Here is a 16,496-nt window from a genome sequence, read left to right on the forward strand (position 1 = left end):
CGGATCACGGATCGATGTTGATCCGTTGCACCCCTAGTTACCATTTATCACCAAAAGAAAGCCCAATTTGTCCTGAAAAAAAAAAAAAAACAAGGTATAATTCACCTGGATACACAAATTACTTGTGATGATAAGAACAGATTTGAACAGATTTACTAACACATGTCAACGTTGCAAAATTTTGTTCAGGCATTAAGATTTGTTTTACCCTCAGTCACGAAGAGTGTTAACATTGTTTATAAACATTGATCAGACAGGAGATAGAGAGATACAAAGTAACATTGTTTATAAACATTGATTAGGCAGGAGATAGAGAGATACAAAGTAACATTGTTTATAAACATTGATCAGACAGGAGATAGAGAGATACAAAGTAACATTGTTTATAAACATTGATCAGACAGGAGATATAGAGATATAGAGCGACATTCAGCTTGGCCAGGCGTTGGTTAACTTTCAAGTTGAGCGTCGGTGCTTCCTCTCAGGGGACCTATACTAGACCCAATTTAAAGCTCTATGAGTGTACTTACACGCCCATCAAGTGGACTTTATATATGGGCTATGTTTTAGCCCCTCTATATTTGGTTTAGCTTTCCTTTGGTGTGGATATTTATTCCTTTGGCTTGTTGGCAACCTTTGTGGCTCCCTTACTTCATGTGCACCTATGGCTAGGATTTTTATGACCACAGCTGACGGCTACTTACCTTTATTACAAGTCTCCTGCACCTACAGTGGAAATATACATTTTTATAATCAACTACTCTGGCTTATGAGAGCCTGTTTGCAAGATAGTGAGACCTATCTCTTTTCTCAGCATTAATTGAAACCTGCATGTGTCCTGAAGAAGTTTTAATGAAACGCGTAGACGCAGTGGGGCTCACATCATGTATATTTTTATATAGATGATTTTTATATGTTTTTGTCAATGTCCTTTCCATAATATATATGTATTTTTGTATTGAATAAAATGTATTATATTTTGTACTTTCCCTCTGGTTTTCTGTGCCTTAAAGTCCGACCGGGGTTTCTTTTTTTGAACCTCCATTTTTTTCTTTTGATAACTTAACCATACAGGTGTTGAAAGATCACTGTGCCAGGCCCACTGCCGGTGGCCAATTAATTGACTAATGTCAATTGTAAACTTGGCTTCATTTCGTGCCATTCATTGTGTACAATTGTGTTGCTAGCTGTGATTGGTCACAGTGATCACATGGTACAGACAGGGCCAATCACAGCCCATCTGTATCATGTGATTAGCTGTGGCCAATCACAGCTAATCACATTAATCACGTGAATCAGGATCATTCAGTAAAAAATGTTGCTTATAACAGTGAAATTAACTGGTATAAGCGATCATAATGTGTAAAAAAAAAAATCCTGATCACTTCCTCAGAGTAGTACAGTGTAAAAAAAAAAAAATAAAAAATAAAAAAAGGAAATAAAAAAAATAAAAATAAAAAGTTAAAAAAATTATTATTATTTTATATATACTGTCACCAGTCAGTGTCCCTGATCACCGATACACAAGTTATATAGTGATGGTGTACTGCACTGGTGATAGAATGTAAAAAAAAAAACAATTGTGGAGAAAACATTTTTAAAAAATACCTTGGACTGGACCCAGAAAGGGGTTATTTGGGGATTAATTGTACTGTCCTGGCATTTTCAAGAAATTAGTTTTTTTTTTTTATATATATATTATACACATAGTTTGTGGACTTTAGAACTTTTCTACAGACTAAAAAAATAAACACTGATTTAGGTTATTTGCACCAAAGAAAAGTAACAGAATATGTTTTGGCCTAAATTTATAAAGAAAGAATATTTATTTACAAAATTTTATTCAAAACACTTTTTTTCCCCCAAAATTTTTGGTCTTTTTTGTTAATTTAACAAAAAAAAAAACCCAGTGGTGATTAAATACCACCAAAATGTGATAAGAATTTCATATATTCAAAGTGTGACAGCGCTGAAAGCTGAAACTTGGCCTGGGCATGAAGGGGGTCAAAGTGTCCGGTATTGAAGTGGTTGCGTACAATATAGAGAAAAATGATAAAGCCAAAACTAGTATACAAAGAACTGGAATTTAAAGTTTTACAATTTACAGACTAAATAATGATTATGGAAGCTGGTTGCAGACTTACCGGACATAAGTAGGAGGTAGGTGGTGGTCTTCATTTAAGCTTTAAATTCAGTAACTCTATAAACTTGAGGATGAAGCCAGCACACTATATATATATATTGGATGAGGATGCAAGATGTTTTTTTTAATGAGGAGTCAGAAGATGTTGAAGTGAGCTCTTTAAATGATGAGGACCCTGACTAGAATAAATAGGGTTATTCATACGGTAGAGGAGGAAATAAGCTCACTATATGGTGGGAAGGATCTCTATGTGGTGAGGATTTGGAGAAGAATGGAGGAAGCTCTCTATATGGTGAAGAAATGGATAAGGATGGAGTGTGCCCACAGTGTGGTGAGAAGCTGGGTGATGACGGATAAAGTTCTCTGTATAGTAATAGAATGGGTTTGGATGGAGTCTGCTCTCTATGGTGAGGAGTGGATAAGAATAAAGTTAGATCTCTATGGTGAAATGTCAGAGGAGGATGGAGATTTCTCTCTATGACGAAATGTCAGAGGAGGATGGAGCTTTCTCTCTATGGTGAAATGTCAGAGGAGGATGGAGCTTTCTCTCTATGGTGAAATGTCAGAGGAGGATGGAGCTTTCTCTCTATGGCGAGGAGTTGGATGAGAATGGAGATAGTTCTCTATGTGGAGAGCTGGATAAGGATGTAGCCAGATCTCTATGGTGGAGAGTTGGATGAGGATGGAGCCAGATCTCTATGGTGGAGAGTTGGATGAGGATGGAGCCAGATCTCTTTGGTGAGGAGTCAGATGAGGATGGTGCCAGCTGTCGATAGAGGAGATGGAGCTCTGTCTGCTTTAGGCTTCTCTGTCTCAGTACCTTTGCTGGAGGATCTGCTGACACACTGACCTAGCAAAGATGTTGGACCGGCCTCTTATTCTGGGAATCTGGATGGACAGGTTCCAAATCCCCAAGGGATAGACGCTTCCTCTACTCCAACCTTCATCTACTACAAGTAGATATTTACAAACAATGGGTTGGCACGTGGCACATGGGAAGAGAAGACAAATTCAGCCTGTGATAAATCTGGAGACACCCACTATTGTCTCATTTTCCTTTGGAGTAATTAGTCCATTACAAGGAATATGACTAGTGATAAAAGAATGAATCTTCTGTTTGGTCAGTGACGGAAACCTAGAAAACGAAAATACATTATTATTAATAATACTATTATTTAGGATTTATATAGAGCAGTTTGGCCACACTTTACAAAATAAAAAGGAACACAACAGTTACAATACATTTCTTTATATAAAATACTGCATACTTTGTGTCATTCAGATACATATGGTATTATTTATTTCATGAGGTTTCAATTTGCTCCTTTGTCTTATCCGCTTGTCCTTTTCTGGTCCTTAGAACTATGTCTGTTGTGTGTTCCAAGGAAATTAAGTGATCAGTACCGATCATTTACTGAGTCTATTCAGAAAAGGAAGGGGCCTATAAATTAAATATTTACCGGCCCCTTCCCCGCTCTCCATCCTGACACATCCACCGCAGCAGCCAGTGGGAGAGGGGAGGGGGGGGAGCCAGCAGCACTGTGGGGGGAGGGGGGACCAGGGGAGCACACAGGGGTCAAGGGGCAGCAGGAGACAAGTAACCTGGATAGTAGGGGTGGCATATAGAGGAACCAATGCCCTCCATTTTTTTCCTGAAGCCGCCGAAAGTCTGTGGGAGGAAGAGGAGGAGACGCAGGCTTTCAGTGGCTGCTGGATAGAAAATGGAGGGCACCGGTTCCTCTATAAGCCGCCCCTGCTTTCACTCCTATCTGGGTGTACAGGGGAGCCACACTGACCCCCTGGAGCATGGGGACAGGTCGCAAGTATGACCCCTATAATTACTCCCCTGACCTCTGGTAATGAAAGTGTTAAATTGTTAACATCCTCCAAACAGTGCAATTACAGTGTTGGTTTCTTTAGGCCCCCCAAAAATGAATAGGCACCCCTGAACAACTGCATCCTATGAGCAGGGCTGCCAGATATCTAGGCTCAGCCAACAAACAGTAGCCGGAACAGAATGAGATAGTCCACAGAAACCAATAAGAATCCTCATATATCCTCATTACAGGATGGAATACAATGGGCCTGAGGACATGCATGAACTTTCTGCTGACAGCAATGTGGCCATGTACTAATTAATGATGAGCAAACTGGACTGCGAGAAGATTCATGAGCCCAGCCTGAAATCCACCAACATGGTGGAACTCTATGGGAGACAAATCTTGAAATGATTTTCTGGCCTTTCTCAAGGCTAACTTGCAAACTTTTCAGTGAAAATAGACGTGGGTAGCTGGGACTCCCATGGGAGACCTGTACCAATGCAAGATACAGTAGGTAGTATGTTAGTGTGAGGTAGTAGAGAGGTAATATACTGTATATTTGAACATATGTATCGGTAGTATGTGTGTGACTAAATTAGGAATTGAGGTCTCTGCCAAGAAAATTAAAAGTCAGAGATCTCAATGTACTCGTAGCTACTCTCATAAAATGTGTGACAAGCAGTCATAGTGCTCCCGTGTCTGTACCGTGATTATAGTGTGTGAAAATGACAGCGATGACAAGACAGATTGTCTAACTCATACCCTAAATATCTGCTGCAATAAGGCTACCCGGATCTGCAGAACATTTTCTTGTCCACAGCTAGATCATGTGTGCCTATATAAGTCTTACGTTATACCATTCTCCTGAAATACTTTGCACTGCTTGGGGACTCTGCATCTTCTGCCAACTCTCCTTTCCTAAAATACTCATCCCTGCTGGAGAACTCTTCACCTTCCTCTATCCAGCTCTCATCTCTTAAAATACACTGCACTGCTTGGGGACACTGCTTCTTCTGCTAACTCTCCCTTTCTAAAATGCTCTTCCCTGTTGGAGAACTCTTCACCTTCCTCTCTAACTCTTCTCTCTTGCTCTTCTGAAACATTCTGTACTGCTGGAGGACTCTGCTCCTTCCGCTATCCAACTCTCATCTCCGAAAATACGCCACACTGCTGGAGGACTCTGCTCCTTCCGCTATCCAACTCTCATCTCCTAAAATACTCTACACTGCTGAAGGACTCTTCTCCTTGCTCTATCCAACTCTCTTGTTCTGAAATACTATTTACTGCTGGATGACTCTGCTCCTTCCTCTATCCAACTCTCATCTTCTAAAATACTCCACAAAATGGATGACTCTGTTTCTGCCTTAATCAAACTCTCATCTCTTAAAATACACTGCACTGCTTGGGGGCTGCTTCTTCTGTGAACTCTCCCTTCCTTAAATGCTCACTGTTGGAGAACTCTTCACCTTTCTCTAACTCTTCTCTCCTGCTCTTCTGAAACATTCTGCACTACTGGTGGACTCTGCTCCTTCCTCTATCCAACTCTCATCTCCTAAAATACTCTACACTGCTGGAGGACTCTTTTCCTTCCTCTATCCAACTCTCATCTTCTAAAATACTCTACACTTCCTAAAATGCTCTTCTCTGTTGGAGAACTCTTCACCTTCCTCTAACTCTGCTCTTCTGAAACATTCTGGACTGCTGGAAGTCTCTGCGTCCTAACTAACGTTCCTCTCCTCAAATACTCTGCACAGTTGGAGAACTCTGCCCCTTCCTCTATCCAGCTCTCCTCTCCTGAAATACTATGCTCTGCTGGAGGACTCTGCTCCTTGCAATAGTCAACTCTCTTGTCCTGAAATGCTCTGCACTGCTGGATGACTCTGCTCCTTCCTCTATATAACTCTCCTCTCCTGAAATTCTCTGCACTGCTGGAAGACTCTGCTTCTTCCTCTATCCAACTCTTCTCTCCTGAAATACTCTGCTGGAGGACTCTGCTCCTTCAGCTATCTAACTCTCCTCTCCTGAAACTCTGCACTGCTGTAGGAATCTGCTCCTTCCTCTATTTAGCTCTCGTACAATACTCTGTATTAGTGGAAGACTCTGCTTCTTCCTCTAACTCTCCTGTCCTGAAATGCTCGGCTCTTCTGGATGACTCTGCTCCTTTCTCTATCTAACTCTCCTCTCCTGAAATTATCTGCATTGCTGGAAGACTCTGCTTCTTCCTCTATAACTCTCCTGTCCTGAAATTATCTGCTCTGCTGGATGACTCTGCTTCTTCCTCTATAACTCTCCTGTCCTGAAATGCTCTGCACTTCTGCTCTGATGGATGACTCTGCTTCTTCCTCTATAACTCTCCTCTCCTGAAATGCACTGCTGGAGGACTCTGCTCCTTCCCCTGTCTAACTCTCCCCTTCTGAGATAATCTACACTGTTTTTGTAAATATTCATATTAAAAATAATGTAAATCAGAGGCTGTATTTCACATAGAAAATGGAAATATCTGTATCTTGTATCTGTTACAACAATCTCCCAACAAAAACAAGTTCCAACCATGACACAGGAGGAGAGGCGCGCACATAAACTTCCATTCTGATCTTTTACAAATGTGCCCCGCAGACGTCCGGCAGGTAATAACCCGTAGAGTTCTGAGTAAACATACACAATACATCAATACACTGTACATCAAACAGCCCCATCGTCCCACGTGCGCGCACCACCCATTCCTCTAAAACAATGGAGCACATGGGTCTAGTCTCCTCATCTCCTATGCAATTATCTTATGCAATGTTCCAAAAATTTTAAGTGAGCGCTCCTAATGAAATGATTTAAGAGCCGGGTTTAATTGTCCCATTGTGTTGAGCTTTTTAATTAGCAGATCAAGGAATAATTAAACATTAAACAATAGGAACATGGGGTCAGCAGCTGAAGATACCGTGAGTAATGCAAGAACTGCATTGTCACAAGATCGGGATGAGATCCGAGTTTCTTTCTCTTTGTGAAAAGATAAAATGGCACACATGTCACATCGCCACTTCACCCATCATGTGGAAATACCTGTTGTGCAGCCGCAAACAATGGGACATGGATAGGATCTCACGGCATAAGAATTTACGAACTTCCAGATATATTGCTAACTTATCAACATGTTGAGTATCCAAAAAAACTCGCTCAACACTCAGGTATGATTGGACCCATGGAGAACAATGGGATTCTTTATCGTGAACATTGTTACATGAGTCATGAAGTCTTCCAAATTTCTGGGCATGATGTCACAGTCCTTCCAGTAAGATGCCTGGGGAATGAAGTCCAGTCCATTGAAAAAGCTACTTTTTGTGATATTTTGGCTGTCCTGTATTGCCCAGGATCTAGCTAGGTGCATCTCTTGCCTAGAAGTTGCGAGTGGTGCATTTTACACCTACCCATGATAGGTTTTGACACCATGCATTTTTCTGTACCATGCCAGCATGTTAAACAGAAGGACCCTAGCTTTCTGTGTTGTAGCAGTGATCTCTCCTCAGAGGTCCAACACTCCTTATGAGTCTCTCTCATTAGAGGAAATTGTGAGCCTTACTGATGAAGGAGCATTAGCTCTTAATTTGCTGGAGTTGTGTGAAGCTTCTGCCTTGAGACCACTGCTTCCACACAGAGAGCAAAGCAACATTGAAAATACCCAATTAGAAGACCGAGTTGTTTTTGAATGCTGAATATTATTAGTTCACAATGGTTTAACTAGGTCAAAACATTTCCCTCGTCCCATTTGGTTGTTTCTGAACCAGTAGTTTGTAACCTCAAGCTGGCCATATGTCAGCGGGGGGGCTGGGGGCAAGGCGCTAGGTACCTGGAGAGGAGAGAACATACACGGAGGCCAAGTAATGTAGATATGTATATTAATGCTAGAGTTCCAAGATGACAGTACAAAGACTGCATACATGGCAGCACTGGCCTGGCGACACTTACAGATTGCTATGCAGAGGATACTGGTGCACACTGCTGACACCCGACAGCATCTGACACAGGAGGTGGGTTGAAGGTAGACTGCAATGAGGCACCTGGATGAGCAAGAGCTCCTGCCTGAGACACAAATGACAGATCCTGTTATGTCCCTCCTCCACTGGAACCTCTCCCTATACCAGTGATGGTGAACCTTGGCACCCCAAATGTTTTAGAACTACATTTACCATGATGCTTATGCACTCTGCAGTGTAGTTTGAGTTCATAAGAAATGTAGTTCCAAAACATCTGGGGTGCCAAGGTTCCCCATCACTGCCCTATGCTCTCTGTCCCTGACCTAGCCACTCTGCAAAATGCGTGCCAACCCAAGGGGGACAATCCTATTCATTAGCACTGCCCACACCATAGAGGGCCGACCAGGGTAACAGCATCCAATCAGACAGCTGATCTCATGATGACATCTATGGAGGCCTCAGAGGAACATAGGTTCCCCCTGCCTTCTGCTCTCCGTATAGCAGCTTCCCGGGCAGCACCACCTATGCAAGGAGGCCAAACTACACCAGCCTACACATAGATGGATGGAAATCTGGACAGTTCAGCAGGGACCAGTCAAATGTTCATCCATCTATGCCTGTTTCTATTCACAAGAAGTTGATCTAATGATTGACTTCTCAGGAATAGGCTTGATGGAAAATTTTTCTTTGATCCAAGCTGCAACCAGCTGGCTGAGGCGCTGATCAGTGTATTCTGGCAGCTAAGGAGTCCCCACTGTTAGAATACAATGGTACAGTGGGGAGGATTCCTCTATTCACCTTACTTGATACTACATCTCTTTAAACCCAAACACATATTAATTACACAGGTTCTGAGGCTAATTTAATGCAGATAAGGCACCAAGTGAGCTTAATTACCACCTTAATCAGCCACAGAACCCGTGACGCCGGACCATGGATTCCACTGTGGCGGGGTGTTTTTTTTGAAGCACCTGATTAGAGCCAGAGGTTCTAATAGGCCTCAAAAAAGGGTGAACTCGGTGGGTGACCATATCGAATGAATTTTCAATAATAACACACTAAAGTTCCTCCCCGCCAATCAGGAGGCAGGTCTGTTTCCGGATTAGCCAAAGCGTCAAGTGATCCTATTGGATGCCTAGGGCTTTGGTGGAAGACACACGGCGGAGAAAGTTGGAGGAGTGGAAACCGCTGCCCGTACTCCAGGAGAGGACACCACAGCCCCAACACATGAACGAGTAAGCGCCGGGCCGGACTGCCTGCCGGGGGGTGCTGTGCCATGCCGCCAGGGGGTGTTGTTTGTTTGCCGCCCCTCTAAAGAAGAACCCACCAGCCGCCACTGCATGAGACCAAAACCAGAAGTGATGAAATCCTTGTTGCTTCTGGTTTCTGATGTCACACAGTGCGAAGAATGACATTTGTTCCTCTCACTGTGTCTCAGGAACCAGATGCCACCAGCCACATCCTTGCTGGGCTCCCCAATCGTTAAGGAGAGCCCAATAAAGGTGGTGGTGGCGGCGGTGGGAGGAGGGGAGTCCCTTCTGCCGCCTGTAAAAGTAATCCAGCAGCTCTTTAGCCGCTTGAAATACTTTTACCAATTTATAGTAATCCAGCCGAGAAGACTCATATGTTGCCAACATCCCAACTTGAACAATATTATAAAGAGAGTACCCCCCAAGGAATACTAAGGGACTTTTAAGGTAACTGATCAACAATTGATGAAAAAAGCGTAGCAATGTATTATTGTAAAACTATAAGGTGCGTACAACACCAAAAAGAAGATTTACATATACAGCATAAACAAAATCATATGACAGATATGAGTATAAAAAATCAGATCCTTCAATACTGATCCCAACGCATTTTTTGACCTGTAGAGAGTCCTTTTTTCAGGGGCATGTCGTATGAAGTAGTACTGCTATATTAGTATTCTATAATGAGACAAGATAACACATAAAATTCATATTCATGGTTACAGGAATAAGCGTCGTTGATACATCGAGTAAAAAACAAACGTATCAGTCAAGTGGACAAAATACAAGAAGAAAAGGAAAACTGCCAAGTTTGGGGTCAAACGTGGAAACATGTACGGCTGGTTACATGGGGGTCTCAATAGGTGCAGACCTAGGGGTATGTCAGGCCTCCAGAAAAGAGGGGTGAACGTTGTTGGAAAATGATAAGCGGAAAGAGCCCCCGCTAATGCACCCAAACTAGAAGCCCAAGAAATGCTGCTGTATGATGGTATCGACCAGTACCCCTGGGGGGGGAGCGAGGACCCTAAGAAAAAACAAACTAGCTGCCATCTTTGCTGCATGGCTACAGTGCTTCCTATGTACCAGACTGTCTGTGCTGCTCAAACCCTTGGAGGTTGGTTTCTTGTGCATTATCACACATATGCCTCTCATGGTATTGGGTTGCAATGTTGCATTCCAAATACAACATAGCTGCTACACTTGGAACCTATGCCTGTTTTAAGAGTTATTACTATTTTATTTTAGTCTTTAACTTTTATATTATATTCATAATACTATTTATATTAGTTACAAATCCTTATCCTGATTTAAATAAATTACTTATTATGTCCGTAATTATTATTACCAATATCGAATTCTAATTGTTTTCCTTTGTGAACATTACTGTATATTATGTGGTCTTATGGCTGTAGGCATTTAATTATTTAATTTATCAAATATATTTGTTTTTTCTTAGGGTCCTCGCCCCCCCGGGGTACTGGTCGATACCATCATACAGCAGCAATTCTTGGGCTTCTAGTTTGGGTGAATTAGCCGGGGCTCTTTCCTCTTATCATTTTCCAACAAGGTTCACCCCTTATTTTTGGAGGCCTGACATACCCCTAGGTCTGCACCTATCGAGACCCCCATGTAAACAGCCGTACGTGTTTCCACGTTTGACCCCAAACTTGGCAGTTTTCCTTTTCTTCTTGTGTTTTGTCCACTTGACTGGTAGGTTTGTTTTTTACTCGGTCTTAACGATGCTCATTCCTGTAACCATGAATATGAATTTTATGTGTTATCTTGTCTCATTATAGAATACTATTATAGCATTTCCACTTCATACGACATGCCCCTGAAGAAAGAACTCTCTACAGGTCCAGAAACGCGAAGGGATCAGTATTGAAGGATCTGATTTTTTATACTCATATCCGTCATATGATTTTGTTTATGCTGTTTATGAAAAATCTTCTTTTTGGTGTTGTACGCGCCTTATATTTTTACAATAATACATTTCTACTCTTTTTTCATCAATTGTTGATCAGTTACCTTAAAAGTCCCTTAGTATTCCTTGGGGGGTACTCTCTTTATAATATTGTTCAAGTTGGGGTGCTGGCAACATATGGGTCTTCTCGGTTGGATTACTATAAATTGGTAAAAGTAATCTGAGCGGCTAAAGAGCTGCTGGATTACTTTTACAGGCGGCAGAAGGGACTCCCCCCACTCCGGCCACCGCCACCACCTTTATCAGGCTCTCCTTAGTGATCGGGGAGCCCAGCAAGGATGCGGCCAGTGGCATCTGGTTCCTGAGACACAGTGAGAGGAGTGAATGTCGTTCTTCCCACTGTGTGACATCAGAAACTGGAAGCAACAAGGATTTCATCACTTCTGGTTTCGGTCTCATGCAGTGGCAGCTGGTGGGTTCTTCTTTAGAGGGGCGGCAAACAGACAACACCCCCTGGCGGCATGGCACAGCACCCCCCCCCTCCCCCCAGGCAGGCAGTGCGGCCCGCACCTTATATTTTTACAATAATAAATTTGTACACTTTTTTCATCAATTATTGATCAGTTGCCTTAAAAGTCTTTTAGTATTCATTGGGGGGGTACTCTCTTTATAATATTGTTCTAATTGGGATGCTGGTAACATATGGGTCTTCTTGGTTGGATTACTATAAGTTGGTAAAAGTAATCCGTGCGGCTAAAGAGCTGCCGGATTACTTTTACAGGTGGCAAAAGGGACTCCCCCACTCCCCCCTCTGCCACCACCTTTATCGGGCTCTCCTTAGCGATCGGGGAGCCCAGCAAGAATGCAGCCAGTGGCATCTGGTTCCTGAGACACAGTGAGAGGAATGAATGTCGTTCTTTCCACTGTGTGACATCAGAAACCGGAAACAACAAGGATTTCATCACTTCTGGTTTCGGTCTCATGAAGTGGTGGCTGGTGGGTTCTTCTTTAGAGGGGCAGCAAACGAACAACACCCCCTGGCGGCATGGCACAGCACCCCCCTGCGCAGGCAGTCTGGCCCGCACCTTATATTTTTAATACATTTCTACGCTTTTTTTCATCAATTGTTGATCATTTGCCTTAAAAGTGCCTTAGTATTCCTTGGGGGGTTCTCTCTTTATAATATGATTACTTTTACCAGCTTCAGAATTGCTGAAAAAAATGATATCTCAGACATCGCTGCAGCGACATCACCCTTCCAATCCAGCGACGAACGGGTATGTCGCTGGACAGCAAGTGGTTAAAGCACCCTTCATCGCTGGAGAGAATGATCCTAATAGGAGGAATAACGGTGCACACACCTGCAACACACACTGTTCAATATAGTACCTGCTTGATTAAGGTTTTCATTGCCAGGCACACACCCCACTGGCACAGCAATTCTGCTGCGAGTAGTCACAACAGAAGCCGATCAGTGGGTGCCGGCGAATGGATGTCCGCAGGCACTTGCCGATCATCGAGCAGAGACACAGAACTATATTGGTGTCACTGATTCCCACAAGGTGTCAAAAGCGTCAGTGTCCGATTTGACCGCTGCAATATCGCAGTCCTGCTATAAGTTTCTGATTGCTGCGATTACTGGTATATAAAAAAAAAATTCAGTATATATCCCCTATTTTGTAGACGCTATAACTTTGCACAAACTAATCAATATACGCTTATTGGGATTTTTTTAATTTTATTTTTATACCAAAAACATGTAGCATAATACATATTGACCTAAATTAATGAAGAAATTTGTTTCTTACATTTTTTTTTTATTGGATATGTTAAAGTAAAAAATATTGTTTGTTTTTTTCAAAATTGTTTTTTTTTTTTTTTTTATAGCGCAAACAAAAAAACGCAGAGGTGATCAAATACCACCAAAAGAAAGCTCTATTTGTGGGAAAAAAGGGACATCAGTTTTATTTGGGTGCAGCTTCGCACAACAGAAGAAAAATATTACAGCGCACACATGCAAAAAAACATTCACCTCCAGCAAGGCTAGATTAAAAACACCTAAACATTCTCAAAAAGACATTTTCAAAAATATGGGCATTTGGTCACACCATATTGCTATATGGTGCTAAGCCCACTTACTGCGACAAAGTACCCCATGATTAGTGGGTCCTACACTTTCCATAGATTTGTGAGATCCTGCATCTCTGAACCATGAGAGGTACACTCTTCTAAATGGGAGAATTTAAAGGTCTCCACCTATGACATAAGTGGTAAGTGGACACTAATGAGAGATACTTAATGAGGGAATAGGGTGCTCCTATTCCAAAAGGATTTGGTCAGAATCCATACAATACACAAACAAGATATTTGGGGGGCACACCTTCACATTAAAGCTGGTGCAGCCATAAGACCATACAATAGAAGAAAAATATTACAGCTTCGCACAACAGCACAATTGTCAGCTAAAGTAAAGCAGTGCCATATCGCAAAAAAATGGCCTGGTCAGGAAGGGGGTGAATCTTCCGGATGTCAAGTGGTTAAAGGATAAATCTGATTTCTAAAATTGCTTGATGTTCCTTGTGGCACTATTATTTGTAGTGGGATGTGCCATAGTCAGCCTTTAAAAGACTGTGTAGACTGAACATGCAGAGGCCACGGCTACATGGGAAGATTGGAACCCCCCCCCCCCCCCCGGCATTCCTTCCTGTTATTGCTCTTTACTGATAACTGATAGACAATTTAACTTCTCTTGACATTTGAGATTTAAGAGCCTGTCTATAACATTGTGCAATCAATTAAATGCACAACGTTATTTATTAGGAGATCTTAATTTTATTGACAATGCATCAGAGCCAGAGATGATAATTTAATAAGCTGCTATTAATACTGCATTTAAAACTACAGCTAATTATGACTCACATGTACAATATTGCTCATAACAAGGTGCACTTTTAGTTATAAATCAGCCATAGAAACAAACTGAAAAGCCATAATCCAGGCAGATAAAAAAGAAAAAAGACCATTATTTACTTACCCCTTCAAATAGTTACTAACTTAAAAAAAAAATATATATATATATATATATATATATATATATATATATACTGTATATACTCGAGTATAAGCCGACCCGAATATAAGCCAAGGCACCTAATTTTACCACAAAAAAATGGGAAAACGTATTGACTCGAGTATAAGCCGAGGGTGAGAAATGCGCAGCTACTGTAAGTGGAAAAGAGGGTCAACAGTACCTATTTGCAGCCTCACTGTGCCCATTTGCAGCCATAGGTCCCCCGAACTTCAAACTCGGTAGTTAAGGCTTCCTAGATGCCCCCTAGCTGCAGCCAAAATTTGGGGTCTCTGGACCCGTAGGGTCCCGAAATGACATTGCTGCAGATGGACACAGTTGACCGACTTTGGGGCCCCGTATCTTGGGGCCACTTGCTACTAGGAGCCCCAAATTTGGTGTGCAAACCCAGTGGAACTAGCACCACAACATATCCAAATATATATTTTTTATATATAATATATTGCAGTATACTACCCTCTTTCTCCTGTAAAAGGGGGTAAAAGAGAAAGGTCATAAGCAGGACTTGTGTGCGCGCTCTCAGTGTGCCGCGGGCAGGATGCACACTACAACTTTGATAAAAAAAACATCTAACAAGGGGGGTTATTTACGAAAGGCAAGTGCAAACTACAAGTGTAAAATGCACTTGAAATTGCACTGAAAGTGCACTTGGAGGTGCAGTTGCTGTAAATCTGAGGGGTAGATCTGAAATGAGGGGAAGCTCTGTTGATTTTATTATTCAATCATGTGCAAGCTAAAATACTGTTTATTGTCCTTGCATGTCCCCCTCATATCTACAGCAGTGCAATTTCAAGTGCACTTTGCACTTGTAGTTTGCACTTGTGGTGCAAAGTGGAGTTGCCTTTCGTAAATAACCCCCAAAGTCTAATTTTACGATCTATTCTCATTTATTTACATTTAGAATTATATATATACTCTCATAGTTTTAAAATAATTATTAGTCTCCAATAAAGTGATATCTTTCTAATGTACTACCCTTATGCCCTGTACACACGATAGGATTTTCCAACAACAAAATCCTAGGATTTTTTCCGACGGATGTTGGCTCAAACTTGTCTTGCATACACACGGTCACACAAATCTTATCTGAAATTCCAAACGCCAAAAACTATGGTGACGTACAACACGTACAACGAGCCGAGAAGAATGAAGTTCAGTAGCCAGTGCTGCTCTTCTGCTTGATTCCGAGCATGCGTGGAATTTTATGCTACCGAATTGTGTACACACGATCGGAATTTACGAGAACGGATTTTGTTGTCAGGGAATTTGAGATCTAGCCCTCCCCCCGTGTGGGCTCTAGCGCGGCTTCTTGAAGGCCCTTTTTTGGCTTCTTGACATTTGCCCCCTTTACCTGTGTGGTGGGGCAGGGGCGGACTGACAACTCATGGGGCCCCTGGGCAATAGGAGATTATGGGGCCCCTGGGCAATAGGAGAATATTATGGGGCCCCTGGCCAATAGGAGATTATGGGGCCCCCGGGCAATAGGAGATTAGGGGGCCCCCAGGCAATAGGAGATTATGGGGCCCCCAGGCAATAGATTATGGGGCCACACAGTATACACACACACATACAGTATACACACAGAGACACACAATATACACACACAGTATACACACACAGCATACACATACACACACTGGAAAGGTACTGGAGAGGCGAGGCAGCTATAATCTTGGGATTTTTAAAAAACACAGATTTTTACATACTGTCCCTGGTTTTATTGAGGCTGGCAACCCCTTAGAGGCATGGGGGCCTCAGGCAGTGCCCGAGTGCCCGAATGGTCAGTCCGCCCCTGCGCAGGGGTGTTTGCCGCGTCACTTGGATCCTTCAGCAATTTTTAGGCACAGCAATTAGGAGGTTATCTTTACAGCCAGCATTGGTAAATATAATTGATTAATTATAATTCATGTGTCAATATCAATATATATTGTTGTTTGACTTTTAAATGATTCTATTTTCTATTATCATAATGTATTTCTTTCTAGAGTCTTTTTACTCTTTTCCCCCAGAAGAAGACCTCTACTGATAATGGTCAAAACGCGTCTGAGTTTTCCAGTATGATTACATATATCTATATCATGCTATGTTTTTTCCTATGTATATTTAATGGCTGTATTATGATGTACTTGCAATAGCCTCATTCACAGAGCTCATGTTTTAATACAAATGAACTCCTTTTTTTATGTAACAACTTTTTCTAAATAAATTTACATTTTTTCAATTTATTATTTATTTTTGAATTTTTTGCTGCAATACAAAACCCCACGGGGAAACTTTTCCAATTTATATTTCAATTGGGGTGTGCA

At 41.9% G+C, this 16,496-nt stretch overlaps 1 protein-coding gene across 1 annotated transcript in view; it reads right to left on the reverse strand.

Moving 5' to 3' along the window:
• The window catches only part of LOC141147927 (transmembrane protease serine 9-like), a 57,726-nt gene extending 54,994 nt beyond the window's left edge, over positions 1-2,732 (reverse strand). Inside the window, exon 1 of the mRNA XM_073635085.1 lies at positions 2,145-2,732. Coding sequence (XP_073491186.1) covers positions 2,145-2,178 — 34 coding nt within the window. The 5' untranslated portion in view covers positions 2,179-2,732. The remainder of the gene's footprint in view (positions 1-2,144) is intronic.
• Between the last annotated feature and the right edge of the window lie 13,764 nt (positions 2,733-16,496).

Source organism: Aquarana catesbeiana, linkage group LG06 (genome assembly GCF_042186555.1).
Source record: "Aquarana catesbeiana isolate 2022-GZ linkage group LG06, ASM4218655v1, whole genome shotgun sequence".
NCBI lineage: Eukaryota > Metazoa > Chordata > Amphibia > Anura > Ranidae > Aquarana > Aquarana catesbeiana.